Below are 19084 nucleotides of genomic sequence, written 5' to 3' on the forward strand. Positions count from 1 at the left end.
AAATTCAGAATGATTACCGTATTTTAGTTCTTTAATGGTCCAGATATTAAAATAACTTTTTTTTATTTTGGATTTTTTTTTGTCAATTTTCAAAATTTCGTTCTACGTCATCAACGATAAAACAATGCATAAGAAGGATCCGATTATGATAATGAATACGAAGCATCAAAAATTTAATTCACTAGTGCTGTCAACTTTCCCATAACCTGCATTCTAAAATTTTTTCGTTTTATAGTTATTGAAATTGGAGTATATTTTTTAGTTAAATGGCATAATTTTATAATTTCTAATATTTTCTAAATTTGATTTTTTTTTGCATATTTAGGTTGAAACTTATGATGTTACTAAGGAAATCGTTGTTGGATGTTTATGTTAAAATTTATGATGTTACTAAGGAAATTTGATTAAGCACTATTAGCATAATTAGGTTTGTGCATATTGGCCAGCATTTATTTTTAGCCTCTTGGGTTGTCCTAAATAGTCTATAAACCAAATAGTCTATCAGTTATTTGAGCCAATTGAAGGCAATTGTAGACTCGAAAATGATTCAAAGATTTTCGACCGACCATGTCCACAGAGCTTGCAGATAATTGGGCGACTTAGATTTTTCATATTATATGAGCTTTATTTGATATATGATATATGAGCTTTATATTAAGCTCATAGAGCTTTATATAAAGCTTATGAGCTTTATATTATATTATACGATATATGAGCTTTATAGTAAGCTGATAGAGCTTTTTATAAAGCTTATGAGCTTTATATTATATTATACGATACATGAGCTTTATATTAAGCTCATAGAGCTTTATATAAAGCTTATGAGCTTTATATTATATTATATGATGTATGAGCTATATATTAAGCTCAAATTATATGAGCTTTGACCACTGGAATTGAAATGAAGGTGACCGAGAATTTTTGGTTGAGTCATCTGGGTTGCAGCAGTAACTAGAAACTTAGTAAGAAATGTGACCAACAATGTCCACTTGTAGGCAAAACAGGAGTATTTGAGATATTTTCAATTACTTGCATTTTGCCCATTGGGAATGCCCAGCAGAGTCGCAGCGGAACGACCGGGATTCTTAGGAGTCTAATAAGAAACAAACCTACTATCGATACGGAATATGGTAGTTCAAGCAACTTTTCTTGATTTTCAAGCCAATATATTTCCCTTAGTGTTAAAACCATAGGACTATAAGTTTTCTATATAGGGGTTTTGTACAAGGTAGTTCTAATAGTGTACTTCGTTTTTGGATCTGATTCTAGTTATAGGAGTTATGACCTATTTCATTTTTTACTATGGGGAGTAATCGTCTCTTTAAAGGTTACTAGCTACCGCTGCAGCAAAGAGTAAAAGTTCATCTTTACGCGAATACATGGTTTGACATTTTAGAATTTTTGGCATATCTTTCAGATTAAAAATGCCCTTTCTTCAGAATAAGAATGTAAATTAAAATTAATATTTAAAAGAATCGAAATATCTTATTAAAAATATAAATGAATAAAATAGCAACATACCCACTAAAATCAACCAAGATTATGCCTCTGAACCTAGATTATGCCCGTTCAAAAAATAGTAAATTCAACATTTCCTTCCCAATTCCTGTGTGATATCAACAGTTCTGACTCAAACCTAACTCGAGCTAGGCATATCATAGCCCATATTCAAATTGAACTTATTGGAACAACTCCAATGGGAGAGACGAAATCATAGCTTGACAAAAGGTAGTTTGTTCCCAAAACATGAGAATATTACAATGCTTGTTAAAGAGCAATTACTTAATTGGCTGAGCCAGTGTTGGGTTTCGTTGCAGAGGTCGTGAGCACACTTAGGTTCTCTAAACATGACTATCACAAATGCTTGAATAATAAATTTAGTGACATAGGAGATATTGTGGTTATAAGGGATTATCTAAAGCAGAAATTAGTTGGTGGCACAAAATCCCCCTAAAATTCATTAAATTAGGGGCCCAAGAACATCCATATAATCTTTTTATTTTCCTGAATAATATAGAAGACTTTTGTATTGCAATAACTTTAGATATATTTTTTGAGTTTATGGGACTTAAAATCTCTACTTCTGGAAAAAAACCCACAAATATACAGATTTAAACGTTCACTTCAGTTGAACGTTTACGTACCCTAAAGACTTATCTTGGTATTTTTTTTTCTTCTCTACTTTAGTTCATTTCTAGAGTTATAATTCTGAAATTTAGAGGTTACTAATCCCAAAAAATTTTAATTTGTTTCCTAAAAATGTAAATTTTTGTGCCTTTCCCTCCTAAAAATATTGAAAAATCGTGAAACTTCTGTTGGGGGACACAACTGCTGTCACAAGTTTATTTCCTTGTTAATATGAAATAATATGTATCACTTCCTTTTTTTATATTCTGCAAGAATAATAATATATAATATATTATATATCTATATACATAAAAATAAGTTGTCTGTGTGTGTGTGTGTGCGAGTGACGTCATGTTTGTGTGTCGACTGACGTCATGAAGTTAGTGTTCGTCATGTTTGTTATGACGATGACGTCATTAAAGGTATTTAAGACATTCGTTCACGGAAAAATGTTTGATTGTAAAATGACTGAAGAACCTACAATGGCAACAGCCGAGGAAGCTAGTCAAAGAGTCTATGCCAAAAAACTTGCTGCTGATAGAGAAAGTAAGAAAAGAAAGCGTGCCGAGGAATCACAAGAACAGCAAGAAAACAGGCTTGCGGCTGATAGAGAAAGTAAGAAAAGAAAGCGTGCCGTAGAATCACAAGAACAGCAAGAAAACAGGCTTGCGGCTAAAGAACGCCAAACCGCGCAGTTAGATGAAAATCCACCTGATCAGCGAGAGTCAAAACATATCAAAACTGAAAATGATAGCGATGATGATTGCGTTTGGGATTTTGACTTGGATAAGGTCATCAATGCCTACCAGATTTAAGTTAAAAAAAACAAAGGTTCGGCGATATGTACTTCATAGTGACGCTGAAAAATAAAGAAGAAAAAGAAAACTGAAATGAGAAAAAAGGTAAAAAACTAAAAAAAAACTAAAAAGAAAAAACACTCAAAGAGAAATTACAGACCGGGACGCAAATGACGACCGAGACAGAGGGAATATAAATGACGACCGGGAACCTCAAAGAGAAATTACAGACTGGGACACCCGGACACAAATCACGACCGGGACACAGGGAATATAAATGACAACCGGGACACAGAGACACAACTACAACGGGGACGCCGGGGGCACAGGCGGGATATATAAATGACGACCGGGACACAGGGATTGTTCGAATAGAAATTACAGACCGGGACACAAATGACGACCGGGACAGCGGGACACAGGGAATATAAATGACGACCGGGACACTCAAAGAGAAATTACAAACTGGGACACCAGGACACAAATGACGACCGGAACACAGGGAATATAAATGACGACAGGGACACATCATTAGAATAATCAGGTATAGATCTGAATACGGAATGTTTTTCCCATGGACAATTATATGTTGCATGTTCAAGAGTCAGTAAACCTGGCAATCTATTTATATGCACAGACAATGGGACAGCGAAGAATGTTGTATATTCGCATGTTTTACGTAGTTAAAAACATATATTTATATCTATCTCTATTCACAGGTGGGACACAGGGACACAACTACAATGGCGCGTAACTAATATGGCGCGTAACGACTTACGCGCGCGGGGGGCTTGGGGGGCGCGAAGCGCCCAACACCTCGTTGTCTACAGAATTCCCGTTGCCGTTGCCAGAATTCCTCGTTGCCAACAACTTCGGTGTCTACAGAATTCCTTTTTTTTGTGGTCTTTGGTAATCGGAAGAACTGATCAACGACTTACGGATAGATTCACTCAGCACTCTAACTCAAAAGAAAAAGAAAGTGAACCTAGCTATGAATGCTCACAGTAGCTGTTCTTGCAAGACTGGGAACCTTTCCCTCGTATTCTTCAAAAGAACTACGAGTAAAATTCGCAGTTCTTTGTCCCTCTAGTGCTCCCTCTGAGATCATTTTAAGGTGTGGATTAGATAAGATTGTGCAATGGAGAAACAACAAAGACGAGACTATTCCAGGGAACGACGACAAGTATTTCCAGGGAACGGTATTTGTAGAAACAATTTTCTCCCTCAATGCCACAATCTTTTTTTCCCCTTTTTTTGTGTCTTCGGGTTTTTCCTATATCAACGATATACTTTGGGTCTTGGGTGACGAAACAATTAAAACTAAAACAGAAAATATAGAAATATAGAAAAAGCGTGTCATATATGGTTTTTTTCCCCGTTTTCTTTGGGTATAGAATTCTGTGTTTTTTTTTATTGATACCTAACATGGCACAGATAGAGATGGCACAGATGCAGCTAGTATTTCCATCATTGTTTACAAGCTTAAAAGATGTATCGAACACTATTATTAAACAAAAAAAGTTTTTTTTATCTGCAAGTAATAAGCGACCTTAAACTGAGAGTTGTGGGGGGCTATCATCCTTAAAGACATGATTTTCAAACCTTTCAACTATGCTGATCAAAAGACTATCTCAAAATTTTTATCGGATATGTTTGGGAAATGATGGGCGTGAAGGAGAGCTAGTTGCCCTCCAATCACTTTCGTCTGTTAAAGAGGGCAATTACTTTTTTTCAATTTCCGATCGGAATAGCCCCTTTCGAAGTTTCTGTGACTCTTCCTTCTATACTAAGTGCCTGATCTATAAAAAAATAGTACCCAATCGTCGTTTACTTATACAGTGCTATTGCGCTGCCTACGAAAAAGGGAACCAAAAATATACCTCCAATCAAATAAGCCCCATCCGAAGTACTTGCGACAATCCCTTCCATATAAAGCGCCTATGGGGAAAAGTAAATAAATAATAATAATACATTAAAGTCTTATGACTCTTTTTTACTATATGTAGTGCTGATACGATGCCTTGCTTCTTGTAATTGGATTTTTACCCATGGATTAAACTGATGTAACTTCATCTTTTGGGAAACGTGTAACTTTATTTATTAAAATCCTAGCAAGAAATCTACTTATAATGACGAAAGTCCAATATCTTGTCCTATATATATTCTCTGTCATTGCGGTACTTGTCATTGCCATGGCACAAAGGATGGCGTTGAATGGAAATCTCTCAAGTAGTATTCATGTTTGTGTTTTCTGTCTCATGTAATAGCCCTAAATGAGAATGGTTAAAAAGTGATGATGAGACTAATAATAATCTCCATTTACTAAGAAAACTATTAAGGAACTATTTTTTACAATAAATTAATTATTTTATTTTTTGGAGGGGGGGGCAATGAGTATGTATTGTTTCTGATGGTTAAGAATGATATTTTTTTCTTATACATCTGTTGGTTATTGTGTTGGTTTTGGTGGTAAACGATTATTATTGCAGTGATGCCATACCACCATTTATCTGGCAGAAGCATTATTCTTCTATTTTTTCGGTTGTTAACTGATCCATACATGCCCTCTATTTTTGGCTCATTCTGTCTTTTTTTTTCTATCCGTATTTCAGAGCGAAATGCAATTCTCTTTACAAATTAAACAAAAAAACAAGTTTTTTTTTTAACGAAAGTAAGGAGCGACATTAAAACTTAAAACGAACAGAAATTACTCCGTATATGAAAGGGGCTTTTCGTCCTCAACGCCTCGCTCTTTACGCTAAAGTTTGACTCTTTCTCTTAACTCGACTTCTTAAAAATTTAAAAAACTGTAGCGTAAAGAGCGAGGCGTTGAGGACGAAAAGCCCCTTTCATATACGGAGTAATTTCTGTTCGTTTTAAGTTTTAATGTCGCTCCTTACTTTCATTTAAAAAAAACTTGTTTTCTTTTGTTTAATTTCTGGACGTTTTTAAATCAATGCATTTTTTGATCTTGGCTCTCCGCGCATAAATAATTAAAACGAAATTTGCATATTAATTTTTTTGGGCTAAATGGGTTTTTCATAGTTATAATTGGAAGATTTTGAGAAAAAAGAGCGAGAGAGGAGGCCTAGTTGCCCCCCCCCCCCCAAGTTTTTGATTACATAAAAAGGCAACTAGAACTTTAATTTTTTTACTAACGTTTTCATAAGTAAAAAATATATGTAACTCACGAATTAACTTACGTATCGAAATTCCATATTCATATTTTCTTATTGCGTATATGAGGGGGCTTACCCTTCGTCGATACCTAGCTCTTTACACTAAAGCTTAGGTTTTGTCCCAATTCCTTAAGAATGACCCCTGAATCACAAAGGCCGTAGAATAAATAGTTGAAATTACTAAAAATAATTTAGCGTAAAGAGCGAGGTATTACGAGGAGGTAAACCCCTCATATGCGTAATAATTTCTGTTCGTTTTAAGTATTGATGCTGCTCCTCAATTTCAGTAGAAAAAATTTTCATAATTATTTTTGCATTGTTTTTTTAAATAATGCTAGAAAATCCCGCCCCAGAGGCGCCATTTGGGCCAATCTTGAGGTGGGTATGGGGCATTTGATAGAACTTGAGACTTTTATTATGAATCTAACCTACTTTCAAAGTTTACAATGATTAATAGCAAATAGCGTAATTACCCCAAGAGTCGTCAGGTAATTACGCTCTTTTGGCTAATAGGCACGCAGTTAGTTCAAATCATTTGAACAGAATGGATTATGTTGGACATAATGGATAATTATGGCCGGAAAAGGGCCTTCGTGGTGGAAGCTTGGGCCCCCCTGAAAAATCTGGGGTGGGCATTTGCCCACCCCTGACCCCCCCCCCAAATGGCGCCTCTGCTGCGCCCCCTCCATTGAAAGTCTCTTCCCCCATGAGAAGTTCCTCCATGGAAAGATCCTCCCACGTAACCCCTCCCCCTCAACTCTCACCCCTCCCCAACCAAAAAAATCCCCCTGAAAATGTCTGTACACTTCCCAGTAACCATTACTATATGTAAACACAGGTCAAAGTTTGTAACTTGCAGCCCCTCCCACGGGGACTGCAGGGGAGTAAGTCGTCCCCAAAGACATAGTTATTAGGTTTTTCGACTATGGTGAATAAAATGGCTATCTTAGAATTCTGATCCGGTGACTTTGGGGAAAAAATGAGCGTGGGAGGGGGCCTAGGTGCCCTCCAATTTTTTTGGTCACTTAAAAAGGGCACTAGAACTTTTAATTTCCGTTAGAATGAGCCTTTTCGCAAGATTCTAGGATCACTGAGTCAATACGATCACCCCTGGGAAAAAAAACAAAAACAAATAAACACGCATCCATGATTTGTCTTCTGGCAAAAAATGCGAAATTCCACATTTTTGTCGATAAGGGCTTGAAACTTCTACAATAAGGTTCTCTGATACGCTGAACCTGATGGTGTGATTTTGGTTAAGATTGTATGACTTTTAGGGGGTATTTCCCCCTATTTTCTAAAATGAGGTAAATCTTCTCGGGCTCGTAACTTTTGACGGGTAAGACTAATCTTGATGAAATTTATATATTTAAAATCAGCATTAAAATGCAGTTCTTTTGATGTAGCTATTGGCATCAAAATTCCATTTTGTGGAGTTTTGGTTACTATTAAGCCGGGTCGCTCCTTACTACAGTTCGTTACCACGAACTGTTTGATTCTGCCGTATGTATATGTATTAAAAATTTAAAATCTGATTCCATTGATACAAGTGGATTTCTAAAATTCATCTGTGGCTAAGTTGCCCTGCGCTTGTTTTCCATTTACAATTGCTTTTTTAGATGTGTATATGCACATCTTGTGTTTCAGAGATCTCCTGCTGATTGATCTTCATACCAGCCCATTACTTTTTCTTGTAAAATAAGTAAATTACTTGAATATATAATTTTTCTCCATCTAACGAATAGGACTAGTGAAAGAGAGATCAAGTTTGGTTTTCGGCGTTGGGAGGTTTGTCAGCATCGTCATCGTATATTACTATCTCTTCTTCTGAGATAATAAGTTCTAAGAGTAAAGGAATTTACATTTGTGGTTTAGATCTTTCCAAAGCATTTGAATGTGCAATTCAATCTCAGCTTTTTTTTTTATTTCCGGTATATTTTAGGTATTGATTTTTCAGTTATATTACTTCTGCAGTATTGGTATTTTAATTTTTTCCATAGTTTGAAATCTTCTCCAACCACTACTATAAGGTTAAAAGAGGCGTAAGACAAGGTGACGTTTTGTCATCTACACTTTTTAAAGTTTGTATCTCTGGCGTGCTTGCAAAAATATCCTCTATGTATTTCTTTGATGTTTCAGATGTTTCTTATCTTGCTTATGCTGATGATTTGCTCCTGATTAGTCGGAATGGGACTGGTCTCCCAAAAATGGTATTTTCTGTTTCCAATACTTTTTCTGGGATTCGCCTTTTGTTGAATGAAGAAAAGTGCGAGTTTTTTTCTTTCGCTTCAGCTTCTTCATCTCCTCTTAGTTATGATACTTTTTCTATTTCGCCTTTTGATTCTTTGTGGTGGTTGGGCATAACCATAGACGTACTATTAAAAATATAATATAAAATTATAAATCTATGGGCATAACCCTTACTAACAATCTTTTAAATTTCTGTCAGCGCACTGTTTACGATATTTCTAAAAGAATACAGCTTGGGTATGGGAAAATTGTTTCCAATCGAGAAAAGTATAATAGACGGTGGTTGGCAAAACTCTACTCTCCATATTGTGATCAATCACAATCAGTCCTTTACTCGGCAGGAATTAGCCCCATTCTTGTAAAAATTTATTTAAAAAGAATCCAGAGTAGTTATTTCAGATATTGTAAGTTTTTCCTTTTCTTTCCTCCTTGAACACGTAACCAGATTCTAATTAATAAATATAATATACTTGAACATTAAAGTTGGAAAAGGTACACAGGAATCTTTCAGATACTGGTGCTGATGGGCCTTCTCCACATAATCATTTTGTTCATTTTTTCTGTAGTTATCTTATGTTTGTTGTACTTTTCTTGTGAATTTGATTTCCTGTGTGTATTTAATGTTGAAATTCTCTGTTTTTCTGTAGTTCCTTTTTTTTTGTGCGTGTGTGTTTGTTTAATGTTATTTTTTCTATAGTCATTATTTTTCGTGTTTAGTATGTTTTGTATTTTTGTATGTAATTAGGTTGTTTTTACTATACATTTTGATAATTTTATAGTGTTTTTGTAGGTAATAAATAAATTATTATTATTATTAAAATGCCAAATAAACACGGACTTTCTGGATTGCTTAAAGGATTTCAAATTTCAGGCAGATAGTTATTTCATTGATTTTGTCAACCTGTTTCAAGGAAGAAAGAATTACTGTTAAAAATATATTCGGGATATCATTGTGAGTTTTATCTCTTTTAATCTCTAAATTCAAGTCCGGCTGTTTTTTTTCTGAATAGGGTTGTATGTAGATAGTTATTTCCAAATATATTTGTCGTTCTTGATTTAGACTAGACATCCATTCAGAATATTAAGCCATAACCTAAGGAACCATAAAGTTCAAAGGACTCTTCTTGAGATTTATTTTCATTTTAGATCTGATACTTAAAAATATCACTAAAATAAGCTGTCCAAATATAATAGTCACAACCATTGTAATGGCATCTTGACCTTATCTCCTGAGGCCATGGGGGCCTAGGTGAAGGTAGTCTAATACATGCTAAGACTGAAGGGTTGACAACCTAGGAAACTGGGCTGTTGAGAAATCACTACGTTTTGAAGACAATTCTTGCCTTATAGTATGCAGAAAAATTGTAGTTGGCAAGTTTTGAAAAGAATTTGATTAGCCTTTGCTGTACCCCCTTTCCCTCTAATATGCAATTATATAGCCCAACTCATGTACTTCCCATGCAGTTTGCCATGTTTCACCCTTGTTCCACACCAAGTATTTATAAATTTGATTAATGATGACAAAGTCAAGAAATAGAAAAAAGGGTTTGAAGTCAAGCCTAGCTTATACAATTTGGGTTATATATTGGCATGGTGGAGGTTGAGGGCTAAGTAGACTGTAGAAGTTCATTTCATAATTTGACAACTACTGTTGTTCTTCATATTGTGAAGTAAAAACTGTGGTAAATATTTGTAGGTTCAACGTTGGTATTACCTGAACAATTGTTTTGGGTCATGAAAATATTGTTAATAGTTGCATTTTGACTTTTTGAACATCTTTTCTCTCTTGCAAAACTATTGCAAACTCACTATTATGGAGTTATTCTGGCCCAAATATTCTTGTATTTATACATATAGAATTGCAATCATTTCCATCTTTGTTGATCAGATATTTGAAATCACAAATCTGTAATAGTTTAGAAACAAATTTGGGCTATATATTTGCACATTAGGGGGGTGGAGGTAAAGCATAGCATATATTAAATATGTAGACTAACCATTGCTGTATTTAATATATACTATGCTTTACCCCCCCCCCCCCCCCCCTCACCTAATGTGCAAATATATAATAACTCCATAACAGTGAGTTTGCAGTAGTTTTGCAAGAGAGAAAAGATGTTCAAAAAGTCAAAATGCATCTATTAACAATAGTTTCATGACCCAAGACAATTGTTCAGGTAATACCAACATAGACCATAATAATTGATCTTCTTGCAAATTTTAGGCCCTTTTTAGGACCCTAAAAATGATTTCATTCTATATTTTTTGGATATAAAGATCAGTCATAACATGTTTCAAACTTACTCTCATTATGAATTGATTTTGTAAAAGTTGTATAATTCATAGACATCAATTTTTCAAGATTAGGTTGATGAAATGAAATTCAAAATAAATCCACCAGTTTCTCTTTTTGTTCTGTTTTATGCCACTTTCACTTATATGTGAAAGTGGTTTCACATGATCAATATCAAAGCTGACAGAAGAAACATGGTGGACAGAAAAATGGAGAAATTGTTTTGAATCTTTTATCTGACTTAATTGTAATAAATCAATGCTTGTGGATTATATAACTTTAAAGACTAAATTTAGGCAATAATCAAACAGTAAGTCTGAGATCCGTGGTTTAAGTCTTCTAGTACCCAAAAACTAGAAACTCTGGTAATTTTCAAGGGTTCAGAAAGGGCTTAAATGAATTTTCAAGAGAAGCAATTATTGTATTTGTAAAGAGGATTAAAAAATGCACCAAGGGCTATATTTACTTTATTTGTTAGTCAATAATGAACAGCAAAATATTTACCAAAGTTGTTTTGGTAATATTTTTCCTTGCCTTAGTTCTAGGTTTATGCCACAATTCCTTGGCTGTACCTACAGTGGTACAGTGGGTTATTTGCCTGTTTAATGGAATTTTGCTTCCCAATTACTATAGCATATCTTTAAAGTGAAGTGAAAAATTACATTACAGGATACTAGGTTATTGTGTAGGTATAATGTAAATCTTTTTATATTGATAAAATCCTATTTAGTTACTATTTTTTAATATAGTTTTTTCCCTGGCCTAGTGGGTTCTGGCAGTATATTATTGGCCTATATAGAATTCACCAGGAATATGCCTAATATTTCTCTAGTGAATCCTCTTCTCTTCTAAAAATATAAATATAACAACCTGAGGCTGAAATTTCAGGATCTGTCAGTAGATCAGCTACCTCAGTCAGTGTGGCTTAGGGCAGCATCTCTAAATTTCCTCATGATTCATGTTCATATATCAAACAGTTTGTGGTAATGAACTGTAGTAAGGAGCGACCCGGCTCAATAGTAACCAAAACTCTAAAAAATGGAATTTTGATACCAATACCTACATCAAAAGAATCGCATTTTAATGCTGATTTTGAATATATAAGTTTCATCAAGTTTAGTCTTACCCATCAAAAGTTACAAGAGTGAGAAAATTTGCATTTTTTTTAGAAAATAGGGGAAAACGCCCCCTAGAAGTCATAGAATCTTGACAAAAATCACACCATCAGATTCAGCATATCAGAGAACCCTACTTTACAAGTTTCAAGCTCCTATCTACAAAAATGTGGAATTTTGTATTTTTTGCCAGAAGGCAGATCACGGATGCGTGTTTATTTGTTTTTTGTTTTCTTTTTTTTTTTGTTTTTTTTTTCCCAGGTGTGATCATATCAACCCAGTTGTCCTAGAATGTTGCAAAAGGGCTCATTCTAATGGAAATGAAAAGTTCTAGTGCCCTTTTTAAGTGACCAAAATATTGGAGGGCACCTATGCCCCCTCCCACACTAATTATTTTCCCAAAGTCAACAGATCAAAATTCTGAGATAGCCATTTTATTCAGCGTAGTCGAAGAACCTTATAACTATGTCTTTGGGGATGACTTACTCCCCCACAGTCCCCATGGGAGGGGCAACAAGTTACAAACTTTGACCAGTGCTTACATATAGCAATGGTTATTGGGAAGTGTAGAGGCGTTTTCAGGAGGATTTTTTTGGTTGGGGGAGGGGTTGAGAAGAGGGGGATATACTGGGGGAACTTTCCATCAATAATTTGTCATGGGGGAAGAAAATCTCCATAAAGGGAGCGCAGGATTTACTAGCATTATTTAAAAAAAAAAAACAATGAAAAAGTTCTTTCAGCTGGAAGTAAGGAGCAGCATTAAAACTTAAAATGAACAGAAATTATTACCCATTTGAGGGGCTCACCTCCTCCTAATACCTCACTCTTTACGCTAAAGTATTTCTAGTAATTTCAACTATTTATTCTATGGCTTTTGTGATTCTGGGGTCATTCCTAATGAATTGGGACAAAATTTAAGCTTTAGTGTAAAGAGTGAGGATCTGACAAGGGGGCGAGCCCCCTCATATATGTAATAAAAATGAGAATACAAAAGTTCTTTACGTAAGCTAATTTATAAGTTACGTAAATCTTTTACTAATAAAAATATTCGTAAAAAATTAAAAATTCTAGTTGCCTTTTTAATTAACCAAAAAATTGGAGGGCAACTAGGCTTCCTCTCCCACTCTTTTTTTCTCAAAATCATTTGATCAAAATTATGAGAAGGCCATTTGGCCAAAAAAATGCAAATTTTGTTTTAATTATTCCTCTGCGGAGAGCCAAAATCAAAACATGCATTGATTCAAAAACATTCAGAAATTAAATAAAAAAAAACAAGTTTTTTTAACTGAAAGTAAGGAGCAACATTAAAACTTATAACGACCAGAAATTACTTCGTATATGAAAGAGGCTGCTTCCTCATCAATGCCCCGCTCTTTACGCTAAAGTTTTTTACTGTTAAAAGAAGAATTGAGAGAAAGAGTCAAACTTTAGCATAAAGAGCAGGGCAATGCAAGGGCTGTGCAAAGAGACTGGGAAGGGTATTTTTAGAGAGGATTTTTTTTTGGTTAAAATAATGTCACCCCTTTTCCGTCGGTATGTCAGCATTGGCAGCTTCAAACGACGTAGTCTTTCTTTGTATGGAAATTTATTCATGTTGGTAATCTTAGTGGCACAACGCTGAACATCCTCAAGCAACTTCCTATCTTTTTTGAAGAAAGGGGCTGCCAATGACATTCCAACCTCCAGGTGTGGACGTACAAGCACCCTAAATAACTTCATAAGAACTCTAGGGTGTCAGCTGGAGATGGTTCTTTTTATGATACCGAGGGTTTTATTTGCAGAAGATGAAACAGACTTAGCATGGCTGCTAAACTTTAATTGGTGATCTACAATAACCCCAAGATCTCTTTCATTGGAAACAGCAGAAAGGAAGTTGTCTTGAAGGAAATACTTATGATGCTTGTTATTTTTGCCAAAATGAATTACATAGCATTTGTCAACATTGAAAGTCAGAAGCCACATGTTAGCCCATCAAGATGACTTGCTTTTTATTCAGCTCTAATCAGTTGGCCAAAAAGGACAATATGTCATCCTCCATCTGCATAATATGCCCTAGCCATCTCAACCTATCTCATTATGGCCCTAGAAAGCAGGATTAAACCACACTTTTTGTTCAGCCTACAGTTTCAAATACAATGAGTCAGACAGGTACCTAGAGCAATCCATAGACAATTTCTCTGCAAAACATCTGGCAAATGTTAATCTGCTTTTTGGAACACCCATGCTTTAGAACCATATTTGACCACTATCATCTCTGTAGCTTCCAATATTCTAATATTGGTTTGCAGGCTTATCTTTCTATTCTTCCAAACTTTCAACTGTGAAAAAACACCCTGACCCTTGACTATTCTACTTTTAGCATATTCACTGCACCAACTGTCTTTACAAATAATGTAATTTATGTTTTCTTTTCCTATACCAAATTCACCTAGGCTACAATACCATCTCCCCTATGTCTACTGAACAGGGCATTAAATTTTTCTAGTAAAACACTGTATTTCTAACTGGGACTGTATCTGTTTATTCCTGTAGCTGTAAGTAAAATCTACCCAAGTCACTACTATCTGTCAGTTGGTTCTACAGAGGCATATGCTACTATGACTGATTCTCTATAATTTACTCATACAAGAAATTCTCCACAGCCATAGAGCCATTTGAACTGAAATCAAATAGTTGTGGGCATCAAGCCATGGCTAATTGTAGAAAAGCCTGGACAGATATTCTGATTGAGTGAGAGGCAAATCTGGCATTAACCTCCTTATTAGGATTGTATAAAAAATGATGTTAGTTCATTTGTTAATTAAATAAAAAAAACGAGTTTTTTTAACTGAAAGTAAGGAGCGACATTAAAACTTAAAACGCACAGAAATTACTTCGTATATGAAAGAGGCTATTCCTCATCAACGCCCCGCTCTTTACGCTAAAGTTTGACTCTTTCTCTCAATTCTTCTTTTTAAAACAGTAAAAAACTTTAGCGTAAAGAGCGGGGCGTTGATGAGGAAGCAGCCTCTTTCATATACGAAGTAATTTCTGTGCGTTTTAAGTTTTAGTGTCGCTCCTTACTTTCAGTTAAAAAACTCGTTTTTTTTTATTTAATTTCTGAACGTTTTTGAATCAATGCATGTTTTGATTTTGGCTCTCTGCAGAGGAATAATCAAAACGAAATTTTGCATTTTTTTTGGGGGGGGGGGGCTAAATGGCTTTCTCATAATTTTGATAGAATGATTTTGAGAAAAAAAGAGCGGGGGCGAAGCCTAGTTGCCCTCCGATTTTTTGGTTAATTAAAAAGGCAACTAGAACTTTTAATTTTTTACGAATCTTTTTATTGGTAAAAGATTTACGTAACTTATAAATTAGCTTACGTCAAGAACTTTTGTATTCTCATGTTTTTATTACATATATGAGGGGATTCGCTCCATCGTCAGTACCTCGCTCTTTACACTAAAGCTTAAATTTTATCCCAATTCATTAAGAATGACCCCTGAATCACAAAAGCCGTAGAATAAATAGTTGAAATTACTAAAAATACTTTAGCGTAAAGAGCTAGGTATCATAAGGAGGTGAGCCCCTTATATGGGTAATAATTTCTGTTTGTTTTAAGTTTTATTGCTGTTCCTTACTTCCAGGTGAAAAAGCTTTTTCACATTTATTTTTTAATTTTTTTTTTAAATAATGCTAGTAAATCCTGCTCTCCCTTCATGGAAGTTTTCTTTTCCTATGACAAATTCTCGATGGAAAGTTCCCCCAGCATATCCCCCTCTTCTCAACCCCTCCCCCCAACCAAAAAAATCCTCCTGAAAACGCCTGTATACTTCCCAATAACCATTACTATATGTAAGCACAGGTCAAAGTTTGTAACTTGTTGCCCCTCCCACGGGGATCGTGGGGGAGTAAGTCGTCCCCAAAGACATAGTTATAAGGTTTTTTGACTACGCTGAATAAAATGGCTATCTCAGAATTTTGATCTGTTGACTTTGGGAAAATAATTAGCGTGGGAGGGGGCCTAGGTGCCCTCCAATTTTTTTGGTCACTTAAAAAGGGCACTAGAACTTTTCATTTCCGTTAGAATGAGCTCTCTCGCAACATTCTAGGACAACTGGGTCGATACGATCACCCCTGGAAAAAAAACAAAAAAAACAAATAAACACGCATCCGTGATCTGCCTTCTGGCAAAAAATGCAAAATTCCACATTTTTGTAGATAGGAGCTCGAAACTTCTACAATAGGGTTCTCTGATACGCTGAATCTGATGGTGTGATTTTCGTTAAGATTCTATGACTTTTAGGGGGTGTTTACCCCTATTTTCTAAAATAACGCAAATTTTCTCAGGCTCGTAACTTTTGATGGGTAAGACTAAACTTGATGAAACTTATATATTTAAAACCAGCATTAAAATGCGATTCTTTTGATATAGCTATTGGTATCAAAATTCCATTTTTTTGAGTTTTGGTTACTATTGAGCCGGGTCGCTCCTTACTACAGTTCGTTACCATGAACTGTTTGATAGATTGTGGGCAGAAGAAATAAGGTAGATAATAGAGCCAAGATAGTTATAGGATCTATAGTTTTCCAAGGCTTGAACTCCTCTTCAAATCCTCTTTATTTCTGAGCTTTCTACTCACAGCTTCATGTGTACTGTTCTTGTTATGGCTGTTATTATTTTTTAGCTTTACAGTGAAGTTTTTGATTGATAATATTTTATTCTAGAAGGAGTTCCTAACTTGAAGCTTACAACAATCTTCAAGAAACATGGAAGGGTAAGTTTTTTAGACATTCTCGACATCTAAAAAAAACTTATTCTTCTGAAAACCAGCACTTAGAGACCAAATGGTCTCCTTGTCGTTGTTTTTTAATAATAAATATAATAATAATAAATAAATAAATATATTTCCAAATTTGATGGCAGGCCATTAAGCCTCTACAAAAACAAAAATCTTAATTTGCATTTCTTCTAAATTTGCACAAGGAGAAAATGTCACATGAATAATATTCATCAACTTCCTTCTTGAATGTCAGTAGGTTTGTGGAGCAGATTACTCTTTCTGGTAAGTTGTTCCAATGCTGAACCACTTGGTTGCTGAAAGTCCATCAGCCCATGTCCTTGTAAAAGCATTCCATACTCACTTTGTACTGATGTCCTCAGAGATGATTTTTATTGAACTGCTCAATTCTCTGGGCTGGTACGTTATCATAGGCTCCATTGCAGAGCTTGTACATTTCAATAAGATCACCACAATGGAATCTATAGGCAAGGGTTGGGATTTCAAGCTTTCTAAGCTGCTCTTTGTAGGGAAGGGAGCGTAACCTGGGAGAGAATTTAGTTATCCTCCTCTGAACATTTTTGAGAGCAGACCAAATTCTATAATAAATCTTAGAAAGGTACTTCTTGGGGAAAGGTGATAGGATTGGATTATTCTTATATAGCAGTACCTCTGATAATCTCCAGCAGTAAATATCTCTAATGGGGATTGGTCTCCCACCTGGCTGGTCAATATTTAAAGCATTGTTTTGCAATTTCGTCTGCCTTATGGTTACCAATTATACCTGAGTTGCTTTGAACATACTGGAGATAAGTTCTTTTTCATCTTGAAGCAAGATTATCAATAATGCTAAGACAATGAAATGTGTCTATATCCATCTTATACTGAGAAGCTGGAGAAAGCAGCTCTAGGCGTGACAGAGAGTCAGAATAAACTAATATTTTGTAAACTAACAATCAAATTCATTATTTGAAGGTACTCTAATGCCATGATTGTGGTGTTTAGCTCAGCAGACATTACAGACGCATTGTCATGCAATCTCTCGCCCAAAGCAATATTAAGGGTTGGGATAAATGCTCCACTTGTCACTTTCTTGTTCATTTTGGACCCATCAACAAAAATTTGGAAATAGTTTTTATATGTAATTGTATTAAGCTTGGCAAATTTATCCTGGATAAAAGTGAAGGAGATAAGTTCTTAAGTCAATTTTGAGAAATAAGTATTTATTATGGAGTTTGACCGACTCCACAGGGGGGGGATGCAGGTACAATAGATTTTACTGGCACTGGGAATTTCTTGTGGGTATTGGCATATCACAAATCCTTTTTACATGGATGGATTTCTTAACCAGTTATGCAGGGTATGAGAGCTATTGGCTTCAATTTTTGTAAGATAATTAATTAAAAGAAATCTTCTTTCATTTATTGGTGATAGTCCACTCTCTGTAAACAGAAACTTAGTGTTTGTTGGTTTCATAAGACCAAATATGAGATGGATTATATCATTTTGTGTTATTTCAATTTTTTGTACATGGGTCTTTGCACAAACAACATAAACAATGAGGCCATAATCAATATGGGGTCTTATATGTAATTCATGAAATTTGACTAATGTTTTCTCATTACAGCCCCAAGGTGTGGATAGTAGTCTTCATTATTCTTATTTTTCTATAGCATTTATTTATTGTGTTTGTGATGTGAAGGTGGAAATTAACTTTTGCTTAGGTAATTGATTTGATTGTCCTCTGGAATAATTATTTCAGTTAGACTTACCCTTGTATTAAGATTATTTTGCTTGTGGTGGAATTGGATGATTTTTGACTTGGTGGATGCAATGGGTAAATAGGAATTTTGAGAAAACTTTTCAAATTTGAAGAGGGATTTTTGTAACTTGAATGTGCAATCTCAAAAGCGTTGCCAGTTGCCCATAAAACGTGGTCATCAGCATATTGTAAACTGGTGTGTGGGAGGTCCATGTCCCAGAGAAATAGGGAAAAGAGGAGGCAGCCCAGGACTGCACCCTGTGGAAGACCTTTGGTTATCGTAGTTTTGAGTGCAGGCTGAATCTACACAATGAAGCTTCGATTTGATATGTAAGATTTTATGAAGGATATAAGCTTAGGGGGTAATCCAAAATTTGTAAGTTTAATTATAAGAGTCTGGTGGTTAACGTTGTCATATGCCCCTTTAATGTCTAGGAATGCTGTAATTAGGACATTATTTTTGGATAGGGATTCAGTTATTGCATTTGTTAACAATATAAAAGCATCTGTTGAGGAGTTGTGTTTCCTGAAGGCAGTTTCAGTATATATTATTATTCTCAACAAACCATAGCAGCTGATGGTAAATCATTTTCTCCATTACTTTTCCCAGCACAGGAATAATCATTATAGGCCTGTATGACTCAGGGCCATATTTAGGTTTTATTTTTCTTTAAAATTGGTAGAAGAGATGGACATTTCCAAACATTGGGGAATGTGAATGTGGCCCATGCATGGTTGTAGCAATTTAGGAGTTCCTGTTTGTACAAAGGGGTAAGATTCTTTATCCATGTTGGGTCTATT

At 35.1% G+C, this 19084-nt stretch overlaps 1 protein-coding gene across 2 annotated transcripts in view; it reads left to right on the forward strand.

Moving 5' to 3' along the window:
- LOC136034500 (small ribosomal subunit protein eS12-like) overlaps window positions 1-19084 on the forward strand; it is a 31815-nt gene that overhangs the window by 950 nt on the left and 11781 nt on the right. The window contains exons 1-2 of one of the 2 annotated variants that reach the window (XM_065715718.1): window positions 9219-9305; window positions 16469-16518. In XM_065715718.1, the coding sequence (XP_065571790.1) occupies window positions 16511-16518 (8 nt within the window). In that variant the 5' untranslated portion in view covers window positions 9219-9305; window positions 16469-16510. Of the gene's footprint in view, window positions 1-9218; window positions 9306-16468; window positions 16519-19084 lie in introns of those variants that run through there. The other variant, XM_065715719.1, reaches the window with a different exon arrangement.

This window comes from Artemia franciscana, chromosome 13 (assembly GCF_032884065.1).
Source record: "Artemia franciscana chromosome 13, ASM3288406v1, whole genome shotgun sequence".
In the NCBI taxonomy this organism is placed as follows: Eukaryota; Metazoa; Arthropoda; class Branchiopoda; order Anostraca; family Artemiidae; genus Artemia; species Artemia franciscana.